General features: G+C 40.2%; 1 protein-coding gene across 13 annotated transcripts in view; it reads right to left on the reverse strand.

Moving 5' to 3' along the window:
- Positions 1 to 1,248: 1,248 nt before the first annotated feature.
- KDM6A (lysine demethylase 6A) overlaps positions 1,249 to 18,122 on the reverse strand; it is a 277,427-nt gene continuing 260,553 nt past the window's right edge. For all 13 annotated transcript variants that reach the window (XM_034423876.3, XM_034423880.3, XM_034423878.3 and 10 more), the window contains 3 exons: positions 9,768 to 9,894; positions 7,426 to 7,596; positions 1,249 to 2,128 (listed from right to left, as the gene is read on the reverse strand). In XM_034423876.3, the coding sequence (XP_034279767.2) occupies positions 2,099 to 2,128; positions 7,426 to 7,596; positions 9,768 to 9,894 (328 nt within the window). In that variant the 3' untranslated portion in view covers positions 1,249 to 2,098. The remainder of the gene's footprint in view (positions 2,129 to 7,425; positions 7,597 to 9,767; positions 9,895 to 18,122) is intronic.

Genomic DNA, 18,122 nt, shown 5'->3' on the forward strand with positions numbered 1-18,122 from the left:
CTCTCTTGCCAGGTTGTCCAGTTTTGGGGTATTTCAAATAAACCATATTTGTTTGTATAATACAAATTTCAGTTTACTTATTGAACAATACAAACTATATCTGTGGGGCTAAGAATAAGTACCAATTCTCTTTGGCGCCATACTTGAAAGTTTTATGTATTACACTGATTCTGAAATTATTATCTGAAGTACAGTAATAAGATAACCCTGTTTTGAAACTGGTTTTGGTCACAGTTATTTTTGATTTTCCTCTTATCCTTCTGGAGGCATGATCTGCTGAGAACAATGTAAGAACCATTATTTCAACAAATTTTGATTATTTCTTTCAACATCATCAAATATAGTAAGACATTTATGGAACTTAACAATTATCAGTTCAATGCAGAAGTTCATGAATCAGTAAACTAATTCACTGGGATGAACAAAGAACTTGGATTTCAATTTAATGGGTTTTCATGTGACAGGTGAAGCATATGGGAGCAACTGGATAAAAAGAAATATTATCAGTAATTTTAAACAAAGAACATGCCCTAAAGGACACTAATGCTTTAAAAATTTATCAGTGATTAAATTACATAATAAGCAAAAATATAGCATGATTTGTACTTAAGACAATGTAGCCATATGCTTGCTAAAAAACAACTGGAATGTACATTTCTTATTTTGGTTAGGTAAAGATATCATTCTCAAACTATTTCCTGTATAACTTCTCACTAAATTCCAAGGTGCCTAAATTGAATCTTCAAAATCTCATTAAGTTATATTTCATTGGAGCTGCTAACTAGGTTATTTCATTTATTACTTCTACAATTTGGCATCAGCTATTAGTCTGTCATTGCAGGAAGTGCAATTTAACAATAAATCAGTCTGGACATATATCTTGAGGATACATACTCTCATATATATATATATATATATATATATATATATATATATATATATATATATATATATATATATATATATATATATATATATTCATAATTTTTAAAGCAATATTTACAGTAGACACCTCAATTCTACCATATATATGTAAAACTTAAAAACAAGAAAATGTTAGGCTCTAATCTTTATACATATATTTATATTCAGTTTTATATATATTTATATTTATATATATATATATATATATATTATATACACACACACAAAAGAGTATATATAAAATATATATAATCAGATTTTTTTAAAAAATCAACAATAATGGGGCCATGTACATAATTTTTTAAAACTCAAACAATACAAAACTTTAAACATTAAACAATTTTAATAAAAGTTTCTGTACAATGCTAAGCAGTTTTATTTACATATAGAAAATGTAATAGGAGTAATGTTTGAAATTACAGAACTCCTTAAAATTTCAATGGCAGGTAATCTGGAAAAAATAACAGCATTCCATTCACAAATATTTTCAAGCAATAAATATGTATTTATAAATAGTGTAAATTTACATCAAGATTAGAAACAAAATCACAAATCTGAAGTTTATTCTTTAGTCTATGTGCAACCCATTTATCTTTGTGACTTGGCTGTTAATTTTTTAACATTTTATTTAGGAAAGAAAAAGTAACCATTGTGGTTTCAAAACAAGAGAATAACATAAAAGCAGTAGAAAAAAAAGTATCACCTAAGTTTCACATTAAAAAAAAAGTAGCCCAAAGAAAGACATAAAATTCTAACTACCTTACATAGAAAGGACCAGCTAAGCCGATACTTTTCCAAGAAGGGGAAAAAAAACTTTGAAGGGGAGTAGGATACAGAATTTGATGAAACCAATTCATCAGCCCAGAAACAGAGAAATAGAAAAAAGGTGGTCTTCAAGTCAGTAGTCTGTATAATGTTGCCAGTTTTGTCAGATATATACAAACCATGGGATTTTTTTTTCAATTCAGTTGAATGAGCTTTCTATTTTTTAAAATTCTGGAGTAGGAGCTGTGCTCTCTCCTGTCCAGTTGGTTGACACTCCACACTTCGAAGGTTGCATAGACACAGCTTTCAGCCAGCAGCCTTATGGGATCGCTACAAAAATCCGTGGTGCAGAACTGGGTCACTTCCTGAATATCAGAAAAGATTTTATATAAATGTCCTTGGAAATATGTCAAGATGAAGATGATGGCAATGGAGGTGCCTGAAAAGAGAAAGCACATCAGATTTACCTTTAAAAATGTTTTCCATGTACTACAGGACAAGTGTCCAGTACATACAGAATATTGACTTGACCTACAGTATAGTTTTTTTTAAAATCTATTCTAAATGCTATTCCATTGCAGCTTTTCAAAACACTTTGCAATTTCAATGGTGAGAAAGTAAATGAATATTTTAGAACCATCTGCAATCCTGCACTACTATAACCTATAATGCAATTAAAACTTCATTTAAAACCTATTAACAGAATCAAATTAAGCAAAAAACATACAAAACAACGTACTGTACTGTGGTATGATTTTATTGAGTATGTTCATTATCTTTGTTGGAAAAAGGATAATCAGCTCCTAAAGGGTAAGTTGAGTCAGATATTTTAATTTAGGAGAATCCAAGTATGAGGGGCCATTTACGTAAGAAACACATTGTAGTGATTGATTATCACTATCAAAGTAGGCTCTTCTGGACAGTTTTATGGATAAGAAATCTATATACCTAAAAAACACTGGGTGGGCGTGGCCAACTTTTAAAAAAAACTTTTAAAAGCATTTTTTCTACCACTTCTTCGGCCGAAGAGGTTGTAAAAAAATGCTTTTAAAGGCTCTGACCGTTCCAGCTGAGTTGCCTGATCGTCATAGGCTTTTTTTTTTTTAAAAGCATTTTTTCTACAACCTCTTCAGCCGAAGAGGTTGCAGAAAAAAATGCTTTTAAAAGCCTCTGATGATCAGGCAGCTCAGCTGGGATGGTCAAAGCCTTTTAAAAGCATTTTTTTCTATAGCCTCTTCGGCTGAAGAGGTTGTAGAAAAAATGCTTTTAAAAGCCTCTGACGATCCCAGCTGAGCTGCGCGATCATCAGAGGCTTTTTTTTTACTTTTAAAAGCATTTTTTTGGCCAAAGAGGTTGTAGAAAAAATGCTTTTAAAAGTAAAAAAAAAAAAAAAGCCTCTGATGATCGCGCAGCTCAGCTGGGCATGGGGGTGGGGGCGCAGGGATTTTTGCTACTGGTTCTCCGAACCACCCACCATCGCTACTGAATTGGGCGATCTGGTCCGAACCGGGAGTATTTCACCCTGCTTCTATTCCAATAAAAGACCCCTCATCCTGTGAAGCATGATAGTGGAACTATTTTGTAGCCTCAGGACTTTAACAAGTTAGCCTCATTGAGAAAACTGTACTAGAAATTTCCACAAGATAATGTCATGGTATCTGTGAGTCAAAGCTTAAACTAATGTGGTTCATAAAGCATGACAAAAATCCTGGAGCATTTTAGGATGACCGAGTCTACATCTTGATTTTAATTCAAGATACCTTCCATCCTTCCGAGGTGGGTAAAATGAGGATCCAAATTGTTGGGACAATATGCTGACTCTGTAAATTGCTTAGAGAGGGCTGTAAAGCACTGTAAAGCAGTATGTAAATTTAAGTGCTATTGCTATTATTATTCATTTTCTTCAGTTCATTTAGAGACACTTTCTCATTCTCTGTTTGAAACTTTATTCTTAAAAGTGCAGAAATTATCTGAATTACTGCAGGAAATTATTTTGAAAGATCCAGACAAGTAAAAAGGATGGTGGAAATAACTGAAACTAACACCTAAGTACATTAGAATAAGGTAAATTTAAAGCCAAGTGCTTGAATCTGAGGGGATGCAGAATTTGCTTTGATTTTCTTTTAACAAAATGGGGCGCTCTCCAGTTTATCAAGAAAGGTAAGAGCATATTAAATTAAACCAAAATATTACTTGCAGAAGTGCAACAGCATTAAAAGAAACTTCCCATGAAATTGTACAGAAAACCAATTGATGGGCTAAGAAATGGAGGAAAGGCTCAGGTCAGTCAAGAAGAATTTGTCTGAAGTTTCTCTTCCATCTCTGTTATTCTATTATTCTGGAATGTTGAAGAAGATAAACAGATCTGCTCACCTAGAACCTATTTTAACTTTTTCCAGAAGGAGATCTATATTGAAATAGATCTAAGCAAAGCAATTGACAAAACGAATGTGTCAAGATTAAACTGTTTTTCAAGCCTAATGCTTTTCAACTTGCCTATGAACTGGGGGGGCGGGGGAGATGGAATGTGGAGAATGTATGCACAGATTGTGAGAGCTTGGAGCTGGCAAGGTTACTGTTATAGGTCCTTTAGAAAGAGATGGACCATTCTCATAATAAAAGACTGTCTCATAATTGGACAATGTGACCAACCAGAGGTGGGAAGAAGGGGAAAGGATTGTTTAACTGCGCATTTGCGCAGGAAACCAGAGCTGGTTTAGTTTCTTCAATACCAACATGGTGCATCCAATGAAGTTGTACTTTTGGGAATTCTCAATTCTCCAAAGAGTGTTTCCTTGTTTTGAGTTCGCTAATTGGACAGTTAATGGGGGGAGGGCAAAACGCAAGTCATCAAGAGATCGATAAAGAGCCTATGACCAACATGAATGAATTTAAGCCTCCAGGATCAAACCAATTACATTACAGGAACTTGCAGATTTCACCTTGGAGCTACTTTCTATGATTTATGAGAAATAATGGAGGTGAGGCATGGTGCTTACACTTTTAACAAGGGGAAACAAAAGCTTAATAAGTAATAACTATGGACCAATCAACTTGATATTAAAACTAAGCAATAATTTTGGATTATTTAGCAGTTGATTTATCAACATTTAGAAAAGAATGCAGTGCATAGAGACAGATACCATGAGTTTATCAATAAACTAGACAATCCGTGCCCCATTGAGTTGTGTCAAAGATATTTCCTTACCAGATTCCTCAATGACTTCAACAATGACAGCACTTTTAATGTATTGCCTATACTGGAAAAGCTGAGATAGATTAATATGTATATCTGCTTTGAAAATAGGCCATGTTGAACTGTATAACACAGACAAAATCAGCATAGGAATATTTTATGACATTTTGTATTATGTCATAAACTGCTTCATGATGTTTATGTCATAAAATATTTCATAAATTTGCCAAATTTCAATTCTACAGGAGTCATGGATTCCTGTTTTTGAATATATTCTATAAGTTAGTCCATTTGGGATACTTTTGTTCAAAAGGTTTTGCCCTATGGCCTACCATTTTCCTCAGTTAAAAGATTCAGGAACCACAGCTTTTTAATAGTAAACAGATTGTACCTAACCAGTCCGATTTCCTTTTCATAGAGTGAACAGTTTAAATGGCTATGGAATGTGGTGGTCAATCCTCTGTATTTGTATTGATCAGACCTTATGCAGAACATTGCAAATGGCTCTGGACACTGCATAAAGGAAAGATATTGAAAACTGAAGGGTATCCAGAGGAAAGCCATCAAGATGATCAGGGGACTGGAAGGAAAAAAAAAACAATGAACAGTTGGGAGGAACTGGGTATACTTGGTCTGGAGATGAGAAACCTAATAGGAGACATGGGGCAGAATTGTTTTGAAAGACAAATAAGAAACAATATATTTACATTACAAATAAGTAGCTTTTGGCTGGACTTGGAAAAAAGATCCCATTAGTAAATGTTTCTGAACAATAAACAGGATTGTTCAAGAAGTAGTAAACTTCTTTCACTTAAGGATGGGGTGGGGATGTTAAAAAGAATTTGGACAGCCATTTGTTAAGGGGATATTGTAGTAGTGGATTCTTGCAAGGCGTAGAAACTTGGATAGGATGATCTCCCAGATCATATCCAGTGCTTACATTTACAAATGTATAATTCTTTACTTTTCTTTTATATTACTTCCATGGGAGCAAAGCTACTTGCTGAGTTAGGACATGGGAAATAATTTAAAATCTAAAAATATTGTAGCAAATATTTTTCTATGGGTAAGGAGAACAAAGCCAATATTCATCTGACAGCAATCAGGCCAGTTTCATACTGCATTAAAAAGAAAAAAGAGAGAGAAGTTTCTTGTTAAATGTGGCTCTAAGACTGCTGAATGAAATTACAGGTAAGGCCTCACTTAACAACTCTAATTTGGACCTGCAATTATGATGGTAAGCAAAGCAGTTGCTAAGTGGGAAAATGACTGCAACTGTGCTTTCTGAGTGAAAAAGACAAGACTCCTGTATTCAGTTTCACATCTTCAGCTTTTGTTTGCCTCCTAACCACTTTCCCATCCTTTGGCATGCTTGAATGCCTGTTTACCATCTTGTACACATTGAAAAAAATGTGATTGTACAGGCAGTCTAGGACTGGTAGCCACAGGAGTACTGCACAAACAGGATACTCTCTTGTAATTTGATCCTTTCCAATCTTTTCATTCTGTGAGAAGGTGAGAAACAGTCAGGCAAAGGAGAGATTTTCTACAGACATTGCTTCTTCCCCACCTTGCAGAGTGAAGAGATTGGAAAGGAAGGAAGTATAAGAGAATACCGTATTTTTCGGACTATAAGATGCACCTACCTTTTTTGGTGAGGAAAACAAGAAAAAGAAATCTGCCTCTGCCTCCCAGAAATTTTGCCTCTTTGCAGCAAACAGCCTGCTTTACTTTCATTTTTGTTTTCAGCATAGCTTGATTAGTACAAGGGGAAAAAAAAAATCTGCTCCAGCAATTTACCTTTTGAAGCAAGCAGCAGAGGCCCTTGCAAAACAGCTGAGAGTCAGGAAGCTGTGCTGAAGCTGAAACTAGCTGTTCTTCTTGCTGCTGGGAGGCAGAGGCCAAAGGTTGGGGGCCAGTGGGTGGGCGGGGCTACATTTGATGTATAAGACGCACCTAAATTTTCACCCCCTTTTAGGGGGGAGAAAGGTGCATCTTATATTCCGAAAAATACAGTAATCTGTTTGCATAGCTGCCTGCTGCTCCCAGCTCCAGGCGGATGACACAACTGCATTGGTTTTGATGAATAGAACAACTTACTCTGTTACAATCCCTTTGGAGGAAAAAAAAACACCAGGACAACATATACTGACTGAAATGGTGATTTAATTCAATTCCCTTCAACCACATGGTAATATCTGGAGGTACAACTAATAACTTTGCAATTTATATTCTCTGAGCTCTATATACCCCTGCAATCTCTTCTTGACATGTCCAGTTGCCCTGCATCTCACAGTGCCATTTCCTGGATAATGCAAAGTCAGATGTCATGGAATGTAAAGCTATCAGGTGATCTTAAATTATTATCATTCAGCACTCAAGGAATGAATTTGCTTTACAGAAAGAATACAGATGGACAAAAGTTAATTTAGAGCGATTAGTAAGCTTTAGTTTTCTGAAGTTAATAATTTAATAGCATTATTCAAACATGGTTTATTTACAATAAAGCATTCAAAGTACTTTGTATCTTCATCACTTACTAATGTAAATTGGTCATAGATTTGCATTAGATCCTCCATTCTGTATTGTTCTAGCACCACAAAGTTTTCCAGGTTCCCACTTATCTTTCGTGCACAGTCTAGGCAATTTACAACATAGGTTTTTTGAGAATTACTCTCATTTGTAACATAAAGCAAATTGAAGACTTCTACCTGTTGAATTACAAAAAGATGATAAAACTAATGTTAAAATAGTAGACAAAGTTAGAGGGGAAATCACAGCAGTTTAGGATGTACATGCAAAGTCTAATCCTAGACAAGGCATCATTTTCATAGAAAATAAACTCAGGTACTCATACTACCATCTACTGAAAAAAACAGGAGCTGTAAAGGCTCTCTCTCTCTCTCTCTCTCTCTCTTTCTCTCTCTCTCTCTCTCTCTCTCTCTGTGTGTGTGTGTGTGTGTGTGTGTAGGAGTGTGCTGAAATAAGAATAGAAATCTATGCTCTGAATTAATAGTATTCTTCCTTTAGCCTCTGATGATCCAATTCCTCCAAAAATTCTAATCAGTGTCCATAGAGAACATTCCATTATTTTTCTGAAAATATATAGTTTTAGTTATAAGACTTTTTTCTGCCATCACCAGATACCTTGAAAAAAATAAACTTGAGAACTGAAATAAAGTAAAAATATTTAGAATATTAATATATGAAAAAACTTTTACTCCTCAAATGTTCTTCAAAATGTTCTTTTCCTTAATAAAGGAAAAGATTTCTCCATGCTGTATACTTAAAATTTCTGTACTGAAGTTTAGAAATACCTGCAACACCAAGATACTTTGGGGACTCCAAGAGGGGCTGCTATTTTCACAAATAAGAGAAGTCTTCTTATTAATCTCATATTTTGTGGATATAGATTAGTAATGCACTTATCAGGTTATCATCACACTTACGTTTATGGATAAACTACAGTTACTTTTAATATATGAAACATTATGATTTGTAGATATTAGAATCTGATACTTTATTAAAATTTCTTTCTTTGTTTTTAAAAGGAGAATATCTTGGAAATTTCATTTTTTTACCTTAGAATTCAGCAATACAGCACCAAAATGCCACTAGGTAATGTCTACTGTTACTTCCTCGTCCATCCCCCAAATTAGATAAATACAATAAAAATGGTCAGAATGTAATGAGATGTTCCAAACCTTACAAGATTTCTATGTCCTTCAAGGAGATCTTGGCCATGCATTTTTTTAAAAAAAGTATTTTTAATTTTGTGCTGTTCATAACTTTTTCTGCAATTATGCAAAAGGACCAATCTGAACAGTTTTTTGAATTCCATTTTAAATTTACCTGATAAGTTTCTATATTTGTTCATCAAAACATGCTTTTCACAGTTCAAAGAACACAGATCTGTGATTAGTTTTATAATAAATTACTACATGAGATTTAATGGCAATGTTTTCTTATACTTCCCTAAGTGAGTGAAGTATTGGATCTTTCCAGTGAATAGAATTCACTTTCCAGTGAATACAAAATAGTAAAATGTTTGCTTAAAGCAGGGACCTGAATGATGACTTGAAGCCAGATTTGATGATAGGGAGAGGTTAAACAACAATGGGTAGCCAAAGGCTCCTATATTGATTTCCTTTCTCCCTTCAAAAAATGGAATAACTGCACCACCCAAAATCTGTTAGTTTGGGGGTAAAATGTCAACAATATGGTTTAACAGTATTCTGCGTTTGTTTTGCAAAATGGAATTTGTAATTCAACAATGAAGAAAGGTTTTGTTCTTTGCTGTTGACAATATCTAAGCTTAAATGTAGAAAAGCTACATACAAACATATGCACTTATCTCCTGCATTTCTTCTTTTCAGCGACAAACTGAGGGATTTTATTTCCCACTTATTTAACTATTTCATATTAGGCTCCTTTTCATACATTTTCTGTTAAATGTCTTAAAATTTATTGATGAAAGGCTACAATGAACTTTTTTTAAAAACAAAAATAAAGTATTTGTATGAACTGTAATTTATACGCTAAAAAATTGGTCTACGATATCATTTGTGACCTCATAAAAATGAAAAGCTGTATAAAGGAACTCATAAAAATGTGTTACTATTGACTTCAAAGTTTACATCTTTTTTATACCTTGCATTAAATAGAAACTTTTGATAGTTAACATCACACCTAGAAAAATAATTTGTTACAGCTAGGTCCAACAGAAGAATGTTATACTTGAGAACGGGTAGGTTAAAGAAGAATTTAAAATTACCACCATCTACAGAGAATACAAGAGACATTAGTAAAAAGCTTTTAAGAATATGTTTTCAAAAAAAAAATTCAAGGAATATTAAACCACAGCACACATATATTTACTAACCTCACATATGCTACAATAATGAGCTGGTTCTTCTTTTGTTCTCCCATGCCATACAATCTCCTTTCCTGCAGCAATTAGAGCTTCCCTCAAAGTCTGACATTGCTTGAGAGTTCTCAACAGGCAATACCTTAAATATTAATTAATTTAATTAATTTGTTTAAAAATATGGAATGTGATTATATGAATTTGATTTTGAGCATTCACAAATATTCCACAAAAATCTATTCGATTAGATGATCTCATTTTTCAAATCTATGCAATCCTCCCACCGCATGTACCCATCTTGACTTTTCTTCCTTATTTATCTAGTGATGGGATACTGAAAACAATAATATTTCTTTTCTGTTCCAATTCCTCTATCAGGATGCATAGAAATACACTAAAGTAGCACCACTGCAGTTGTGTAGCCATTCTTGGACAATATGGTCCTCTAGTACTCTCAAGATAGAACTAAGAAGTTCCTGTCTTCTAAGTTTGATGTCATCCTATTGGAGGAAAGAAGAAATCTTTCTGCTGCTTTAACCACATCTTCTCTGGCACAACTAGAAAAAAATAATAGGGTGGTGTGATCCCATTGCAGATTAGTAGTGAAATCTGATATAAAATTAAGTTGTGGTAGATAATATGGAATACTAATTTGATTTCTGTTAAATAGATATCCCCCATTTTTCTTTGATATTAACAAATTACATAACAAAATTCAATATTGATATTGATAAGATATAAGATAAGATTGAATGAGTCTAAAGATGGGCAACAAATATGATGCAAGGTCTGAGGGATGAAACGTATCAGGAGAGATTGGAGTCATGAATATATACAGACTAGAGGACAGAAAGGAAAAGGATAACGTGATTGAAATCTTTAAATATATTAAGGGTTTGTGCAAATAAGGTTCTAGAAGATAGTATTTTTAATATTAAGCAAAAATCAAGAACAAGAATCGGGACATAATTCAAACTGACTGGAGTGAAGATCAAAAATAATGTTAGGAAGTATTATTTCACAGAAAGAGTAGTAGAAGCTTGGATCCAGCAGAGGTAGTGAGTCAATCATCAGTACCTGAGTTTAAACATGCTTGGGATACACAGGTCCATCATCCAACAAAAGTTAAGAAATAAAATAAAAATAAATATAAATACAATATAAACACAAAATCAGTTCAAAGGGCGATGTTAGGCTCCAAATAATGCACCCATCAGCCAAACAAATCTCCACCCCATCAAATTCAGGCTTGACAGATTCAGTGGATCACTAGGACTTTTCTATGTTTACTCTTTTCTATGTTTTTAGATTTTAATATACCTTCACGTTTTTAATTAAAGGTCTTAATATTCATATATTTAAATTGATGTATATGTCTGGATATGATAAAATCACTGGCTGAAGGAGAGGGGGTCTCTAGGGGACTAAAGAGATATAGCTGGGAGTCATTTGGGGAAGAGATCAAACCCATAGGTCTGTATCTGCTGTTCCTCAAGGGAAGGCAGACAGTTGGTGATATTCTTGTAATATAGGTAATCAATGATAAAATATCTACTTGGGCCTATTCACGAGTGGTTCTGGTTGCTTGAGCCTGACATTGCTCATCTCACAAATATAACTCTGAGAATAGAATAGAATAGAATAGAATAGAATAGAGTAGAGTAGAGTAGAGTAGAGTAGAGTAGAGTAGAGTAGAGTAGAGTAGAGTAGAGTAGAATAGAATAGAATAGAATAACAGAGTTGGAAGGGACCTTGGAAGTCTTCTAGTCCAATTCCCTGCTTAGGCAGGAAACCCTATAGCATTTCAGACAAATGGTTATTCAATCTCTTCTTAAAAACTTCCATTTTGGAGCATTTACAGTCAGGTCCAGAAATATTGGGACATCGACACAATTCTAACATCTTTGGCTCTATACACCACCACAATGGAGTTGGAATGAAACAAACACAACGTGCGTTAACTGCAGACTGTCAGCTTTAATTTGAGGGTATGTACATCCAACTCAGGTGAACGGTGTAGGACTTACAGCAGTTTGTATATGTGCCTCCCACTTGTTAAGGGACCAAAAGTAATGGGACAATTGGCTTCTCAGCTGTTCCATGGCCAGGTGTGTGATATTCCCTCATTACCCCAATTACAATGTGCAGATAAAAGGCCCAAAGTTCATTTCAAGTGTGCTATTTGCATTTGGAATCTGTTGCTGTCAACTCTCAAGATGAGATCCAAAGAGCTGTCACTATGAGTGAAGCAAGCCATCATTAGGCTGAAGAAACAAAACAAACCCATCAGAGAGATAGCAAGAACATTAGGCGTGGCCAAAACAACTGTTTGAAACATTCTCAAAAAGAAGGAATGCACCGGTGAGCTCAGCAACACCAAAAGACCTGGGAGACCACGGAAAACAAGTGTGGTGGATGACCAAAGAATTTAATTTAATTTAATTTAATTTACTTAATAATTAAATTAAATTAAATTAAATTAAATTAAATTAAATTATTTAATTTAATTTAATTTCCAATTTATATACCGCCCTTCTCCCTGAGGACTCAGGGCGGTGTACAGCCAAGATAAGAACATAGAATACAAATATTAAAAACAGTTAAAAATATATATAAATTTGGCCCGAAAGTTAAGAAGTCACAAACTGATTAAAAGAATTTAAAAATTTCTTCTTAAGCCAGCCCGGCTTCCTGGAAAAGATGGGTTTTAAGGGCACGACGGAAGGCATTGAGGTCATGGATTCTCCTTATCTCAGGGGGCAACTGATTCCAGAGGGTAGGAGTCCCCACAGAGAAGGCCCTCCCCCTGGGGGTCACCAGCCTACATTGTTTGGCTGATGGCACCCTGAGGAGGCCCTCTCTGTGGGAGCCCACGGGTCGATGGGAGGTCGTCGGTAGCAGCAGGCAGTCTCGCAGATAGCTAGGCCCTATGCCATGGAGCGCTTTAAAGGTGATAACCAACACCTTGAAGCGCACCTGGAAGCCAGTGCAGCTCGCGCAGGAGCGGTGTTACATGGGAGCACCATGTTGCTCCCATCACTACCCGCGCTGCTGCGTTCTGGACCAGTTGGAGCCTCCGGGTGCTCTTCAAGGGGAGCCCCATGTAGAGAGCATTGCAGTAGTCAAGGCGAGAGGTGACGAGGGCGTGAGTGACTGTGCACAAGGAATCCCGATCGAGAAAGGGCCGCAACTGGTGAATCAGGTGAACCTGACAGAAGGTCCCCCTGGTAACAGCCGTCAGATGTTCCTCCAAAGACAGCTGCCTATCCAGGAGGACTCCCAGATTGCGAGCCCTTTCAGTGGGGGCCAAAGACTCGCCCCCAATAGTCAGTGATGGAGTCAACTGACTATATCGGGATGCCGGGAGCCACAGCCACTCAGTCTTGGAAGGGTTGAGCCTGAGCCTGTTCCTCCCCATCCAGATCCGCACAGCCTCCAGGCACTGGGACATCACTTCAAGGGCATCGTTGGGGTGGCCTGGGGTGGAGATGTACAGCTGGGTGTCATCAGCGTACGGTGGTATCTCACCCCAAAGCCATGGATGATCTCACCCAGCGGCTTCACATAAATGTTGAATAGAAGGGGCGAGAGGACCGATCCCTGCGGCACTCCACAGATGAGAGGCCTCGAGGTCGACCTCTGCCCCCCTGCCAACACAAACTGCGACCGGTCGGAGAGAAAGGAGGAGAACCACCGCAACACAGTGCCTCCCACCCCCAACTCTTCCAGCCGGTGCAGCATGATACCATGGTCGATGGTATCAAAAGCCGCTGAGAGATCTAACAGGACCAGAACAACCCCTGTCCCGAGCCCTCCAGAGATCATCAACCAACGCGACCAATGCCATTTCCATGCTGTGCCCAGACCTGAAACCCGACTGGAACGGATCTAGATAAGATGTTTCCTCCAGGAATTGTGGAAACTGTCGCGCGACCACACTCTCAACAACCTTCGCAATAAAGCGAAGGTTGGAGACAGGACGATAGGTAGCCAATATTGCCGGATCCAGGGACGGCTTCTTCTTCTTTTTTTTTTTAATTGGAAAAGTTTTAAAACAAACACAATTTCCCCCCAACCCTCCCCCCCAACCCCCCCTTCCCTGACTTCCCAGAGCAGAAAACAAGGTATTTCTATTAACTTTTAACAATAAACTAAATTGCTTAACCAATCATTAAACTAACACCCCCTAAAAAAAATCTTAACCCCCCATAGATAAAATCCTACTTCTTAGACATAAAACTTCTAATATCACTTATATAACTTATATAAATGCTTCGTTGGGTGAGGGTGTCTTTCCTGCCGCCTTGAAAGAGGCGGTGGTGAGGCCTCTCCTGAAGAAGCCTTCCCTGGACCCGGCAATGTTGGTAAATTATCGTCCGGTCTCCAACCTTCGTTTTGTGGCGAAGGTTGTTGAGAGTGTGGTTGCGCAACAGCTCCCCCAGCACCTGGATGAAACGACGTATCTGGATCCGTTCCAGTCGGGCTTCAGGCCCGGGTACAGCACGGAAACGGCATTGGTCGCGTTGGTCGATGATCTCTGGAGGGCTCGGGACAGGGGGTGCTCCTCTGTCCTGGTCCTGTTAGATCTCTCAGCGGCTTTTGATACCATCGACCATGGTATCATGCTGCACCGGTTGGAAGAGTTAGGGGTGGGAGGCACTGTGTTGCAGTGGTTCTCCTCCTTTCTCTCTGACCGGTCGCAGTCTGTGTTGACAGGGGGACAGAGGTCAACCCCGAGGCCCCTCATATGTGGGGTGCCGTAAGGGTCGGTCCTCTCGCCTCTCCTGTTCAACATTTATGTGAAGCCGCTGGGCGAGATCATCCGTGGTTTCGGGGTGGAGTACCATCAGTACGCTGACGACACCCAGCTGTACATCTCCACCCCGGATCACCCCAACAATGCCCTTGAAGTGATGTCCCGGTGCCTGGAGGCCGTACGGATCTGGATGGGGAGGAACAGGCTCAGGCTCAACCCATCCAAGACCGAGTGGCTGTGGTTTCCGACGTCCCGATATAGTCAGTTGATGCCATCACTGACTATTGGGGGTGAATCATTGGCCCCCACGGAGAGGGCTCGCAACTTGGGCGTCCTCCTGGATTCACGGCTGTCTTTAGAAGAGCACTTGACGGCCGTGACCAGGAGGATTTTTCATCAGGTTCGCCTGATTCGCCAGTTGCGTCCCTTTCTGGATCGGGACTCGTTACGCACGGTCACTCATGCCCTCGTCACCTCCCGCCTGGACTATTGTAATGCTCTCTACATGGGGCTCCCCTTGAGGAGCACCCGGAGGCTCCAACTGGCGCAGAGTGCGGCCGCGCGGGTGGTAATGGGAGCGACATGGCGCTCCCATGTGACACCTCTCCTGCGCGAGCTGCACTGGCTCCCGGTGGTCTTCCGGGTGCGCTTCAAGGTTTTGGTTACCACCTTTAAAGCGCTCCATGGCTTAGGACCTGGTTATCTACGGGACTGCCTACTACCACCAATAGCCTCCCACCGGCCAGTACGCTCTCATAGAGAGGGACTCCTCCGGGTGCCGTCAGCCAAACAATGTCGGCTGGCGACCCCTAGGGGGAGAGCCTTCTCTGTGGGGGCACCTACCATCTGGAATGAGCTCCCCCGAGATACGGAGGATCCCGGATCTGCGCACCTTCCGCCGCGCTGTGAAGACCTTTTTATTCCATCAGGCGGGCTTGGCCTAATCTCTTCCCTTTTTAAACATGTAAATTTTAATCTGTTTTCAAATTATTGGGGTGTTTTAAATTTGTCTGGGCCAAAATGATTTAATCTGATTTTATCTGGTTTTTTAAATTTTTTGTATCTATGTTATTTTATTGTTTGGCTGTTCACCGCCCTGAGTCCTTCGGGAGTAGGGCGGTATACAAATCAAATAAAACATAAACATAAAAACATATAACGCTTATACAGTTAAAAGAAATCATTCATAAGCTATTTGATATTTTTTGGTCTGATACTTATTGGCTTCTTGAGGAGAGGCCTCACCACCACCTCTTTGAGGGCAGCGGGGAAGTGACCCTCACTCAACGAAGCATTAATAACGCCCTGGAGCCAGCCTCGTGTAACCTCCCGGGAAGCCAGTATCAACCAGGAGGGACACGGGTCCAGTAAACATGTGGCCGCACTAAGTCTCCCCAAAATCCTGTCCACATCATCGGGAGTCACAGCATCAAACTCCTCCCAGATAACATTCTCAAGACTGTTCCTCGTCACCCTGCCCTGATCTACCCAGTCAGAGTCCAAATCCCCCCAGATCTGAGCGATTTTGTCATACAGGTATTGTCCCAAATCCTCTGCCCTGCCTTCTAAGGGATCCTCCCACACTCCCGGATGGAGCAGGGAGCGGGTCACCCTAAACAGGGCGGCCGGACGATTCCCTGATGACGCAATAGAGGCGGAAAAGTAATTAAACTTTGCTGCCTTTATCGCCACTAGGTAGGTCTTAATATGCGACCTTACCAGTGTTCGATCAGATTCAGCGAGACTGGCCCTCCAACCACTCTCCAGGCGTCTTTTCCGGCGTTTCATTTCCCTCAGCTCCTCAGTAAACCAAGGAGCCACATGGGATCGGCACTGGGTCAGAGGCCGCAAAGGCACGACTCGGTCCAAGGCCCCACCAGCCGCCCGATCCCAGGCTGCTACCAGGTCCTCGGCCGAGTCATGTGCTAGATCCTCAGGAAATGGCCCAAGCTCCGTCTGGAACCTATCAGGATCCATCAGGCGCCTGGGGCGGATCCATCTAATTGGGTTCGCTTCCCTGCAACGAGGGGTCACGGTTCGAAGATCTAGGTGAAGGAGTGAGTGGTCAGTCCTTGACAAGGGTTCCATGTCTATGCCCCCTATAACAAGACCACTCAACCACTGGCCAGAGACAAAAATCAAGTCCAGAGTGTGACCTCCCCTGTGAGTAGGGCCATGAACTAACTGGGTCAGGTCCATGGCCGTCATGGAAGCCATGAACTCCCGAGCCACCTCAGACGTTTCACCAGCGGATGGCAAGTTGAAATCACCCATGACTAAAAGCCTGGGTGTTTCTACTGCCACCGTGGCTATCACGTCGAGTAGCTCAGGTAGGGCTGTTGCCACGCGGCAGGGAGCCAGGTACGTAAGCAGCAAGCCCATCTGAACCCCACGGCCCCACCTCACAAGGAGGGACTCACATCCGGCTATCTGAGGCACAGCGGTCTCCCTCGGACCCAGATCCTCGTTAATAATAACCGCCACCCCCCCGCCCCTCCCCTGGGCCCTCGGCTGATGGAATGCTCTGAAGCCTGGTGGGCACATTTCAACCAGAGGGACACCACCCTCCGGGCTCAACCAGGTCTCCGTAATACCCGCCAGGTCCGCTCCTCCCTCTTGAATAAGATCGTGAATGAGGGGGGCCTTGTTGACCACGGACCTGGCGTTGCACAGCATCAGCCGAAGGCCCAGATCCTGAGCATCTAAGCCACCTAGTATCCGAGCGGAGCCTTGGGGACCGGGGCAAGCAATTGCTCTCAGACAGCGAGTGCGAGCCCCCAACACCTGATATGGTCCCCTGCTCCTGCCATATCTGCCCCTCCCATTTATCGTGCCGATGGTACAACCCTCATAGATATCGTCCCCCATCCCTTTCCCAATCCCTCGTCCAGTGCCCCCCAAATCGTTACCCTGTGCCGGGCACGGCTCTGACCCTGGTGGATTTTCCCCCCCCATCCGCCATTCTTCCCTGGTGAAGAAAACACCCTTCACAACAGTTGGCTAGATCAAGAACACTCTCCAGGAGGTAGGTGTATGTGTGTTGAAGTCAACAATCAAGAGAAGACTTCACCAGAGTGAATATAGAGGGTTCACCACAAGATGTAAACCATTGGTGAGCCTCAAAAACAGGAAGGCCAGATTAGAGTTTGCCAAACAACATCTAACAAAGCCTTCACAGTTCTGGAACAAGATCCTATGGACAGATGAGACCAAGATCAACTTGTACCAGAGTGATGGGAAGAGAAGAGTATGGAGAAGGAAAGGAATTGCTCATGATCCTAAGCATACCACCTCATCAGTGAAGCATGGTGGTGATAGTGTCATGGCGTGGGCATGTATGGCTGCCAATGGAACTGGTTCTCTTGTATTTATTGATGATGTGACTGCTGACAAAAGCAGCAGGATGAATTCTGAAGTGTTTCGGGCAATATTATCTGCTCACATTCAGCCAAATGCTGCAGAACTCATTGGACGGCGCTTCACAGTGCAGATGGACAATGACCCAAAGCATACTGCAAAAGCAACCAAAGAGTTTTTGAAGGGACAGAAGTGGAATGTTATGCAATGGCCAAGTCAATCACCTGACCTGAATCCCACTGAGCATGCATTTCACT

Source organism: Pantherophis guttatus, chromosome 5, assembly GCF_059756535.1.
Source record: "Pantherophis guttatus breed Tessera chromosome 5, ASM5975653v1, whole genome shotgun sequence".
NCBI classification, from domain to species: Eukaryota; Metazoa; Chordata; class Lepidosauria; order Squamata; family Colubridae; genus Pantherophis; species Pantherophis guttatus.